This window comes from Rhamphochromis longiceps, linkage group LG5 (assembly GCF_057381845.1).
Source record: "Rhamphochromis longiceps isolate RC_006_pf linkage group LG5, R_longiceps_female_GT1.1, whole genome shotgun sequence".
Classification (NCBI taxonomy): Eukaryota; Metazoa; Chordata; class Actinopteri; order Cichliformes; family Cichlidae; genus Rhamphochromis; species Rhamphochromis longiceps.
In genome coordinates, this window is record NC_140561.1 from 7,316,413 (window position 1) to 7,317,975 (window position 1,563).

The 1,563-nt window shown below is 44.8% G+C and overlaps 1 protein-coding gene across 1 annotated transcript; it reads right to left on the reverse strand.

Annotated features, from left to right (window-relative positions):
- Positions 1-296: 296 nt before the first annotated feature.
- Positions 297-1,238, reverse strand: LOC146669127 (general transcription factor II-I repeat domain-containing protein 2A-like). The gene has a single exon (XM_085407784.1). It carries the CDS (start codon positions 1,236-1,238, stop codon positions 297-299), a length of 942 nt encoding a protein of 313 aa, XP_085263910.1.
- Between the last annotated feature and the right edge of the window lie 325 nt (positions 1,239-1,563).

Consider the following 1,563-nt stretch of genomic DNA (forward strand, 5'->3'; position numbering starts at 1 on the left):
CTCTCTCTCTCACTCACTCACTCACTCACTCACACACACACACACACACACACACACACACACACACACACACACAAAATACACACATCTCTGCTCAGCCAGATTTATTGTAAATGTCACACACCAACATGATAATGACAGAAATGGACTCCTACAGTACTAAAACCACAGGCCAGTCATTTTCAACAATGAACATTGTGTGCACTGTCTCACACACACAAACTCTCAGTTCAACCAAGTCCACAAACAAAAATATAATAATCTACAATAGCATTTACTTTTATAATGCATGTTGTTTAGTGGGACTTCTGGCATTCCTTGCCTTGAACAATCCTCTTTAAATCTGGCTTGTATTCCGTTGTTGCCACTCGAAGCAATTCTTTCACATGTGTGTCAGTCAGAACAGATCGATGCTTTGATTTCACATGTTTTAGGGTAGAAAACACAGACTCGCAGACGTATGTTGACCCAAACATTGACAGTATCTTAAGCGCAGCCCGTTTGACATTGGGGTATTTTTCCATTGGCACACTTTTCCAGAACTCAATGGTCCCTTCCCTTAAAGCAGGTTTCAATTGGTCCTCTTCACAAAGATCGATCATCTCCAACTCAGCCGCAGCTTCATCTGTGACTAGCGGGACTTTCAAACAGCCGGTCTCTGCATTAAATGGGTCGGCAAGGAACGTAATCTGTGGCCTTTTCAATTGTAGATCATGGAACCGGGTCACGAAGCTTTCGTGCAAGTTTTCAATCAGTGTTGCATATCTGGCTCTTTGCTTACTCAGGGCAGCACTGGCGACTTGCCCGCTGGCTTTTAGCAGAGTGGGAAAATGCGTTAAATCTCCCTTTTGAATATGTGTCTTGAACAGCTTCAGTTTGTTGACAAACGCAAACACACTTTGCACTAGGTCAGGGAGCATTTTTAACTTACCCTGCAGGGTCAGGTTCAGTCTGTCCAAGTGACACAGCATGTCGACCAAAAAGGCCAGATCCATAATCCACTTGAGGTCCGAGAGCTCGGGATAGTCCTTGTCCTTCTTTTCCATAAACAGTTTCACGGCATCCAAAAGCTCAAAGAAGCGAGAGAGTACCTGGCCTTTTGACAGCCACCTCACAGTGCAGTGCAGCGGCAGGTCACCTGGAAGCCCTTGGTCCAGCTCAGCGATGAGATTCTTGAATTGCCTGTGGTTAAGCGCATGTGTGCGGATATAGTTGACGATTTCCATCACAGGCTTCATGACGTTATCTAAATTCAATGATTTAGACACGAGTTGCTCCATGTGGATGATGCAGTGGAAATTCCAAAAGTCAGGAATAGTTTGGTCAGCTTTGCACAGCCCCACAAGCCCGTTCACAGATCCCATCATGGCTGGTGCTCCATCCGTGGCTATTGCAGTTAATTTCGTTATGGGCAGATTTGCTTTTTCAAATGCAGCCATCATGGTTTCTTTCACATCTATGCCACGGGTTCTGTCTTTTAATGGCACAATATCCAGGAGTTCTTCTTTGATCACACAATCGTTTGAAACAGACCGTGCAAATATTGCCAACTGAGGCTTGTCT

What these genes read in the sequence shown, in the direction of transcription:
- LOC146669127 (XM_085407784.1), bottom strand. Translation starts at nt 1,238, where the DNA reads ATGAAGCCTGTGATGGAAATCGTCAACTATATCCGCACACATGCGCTT.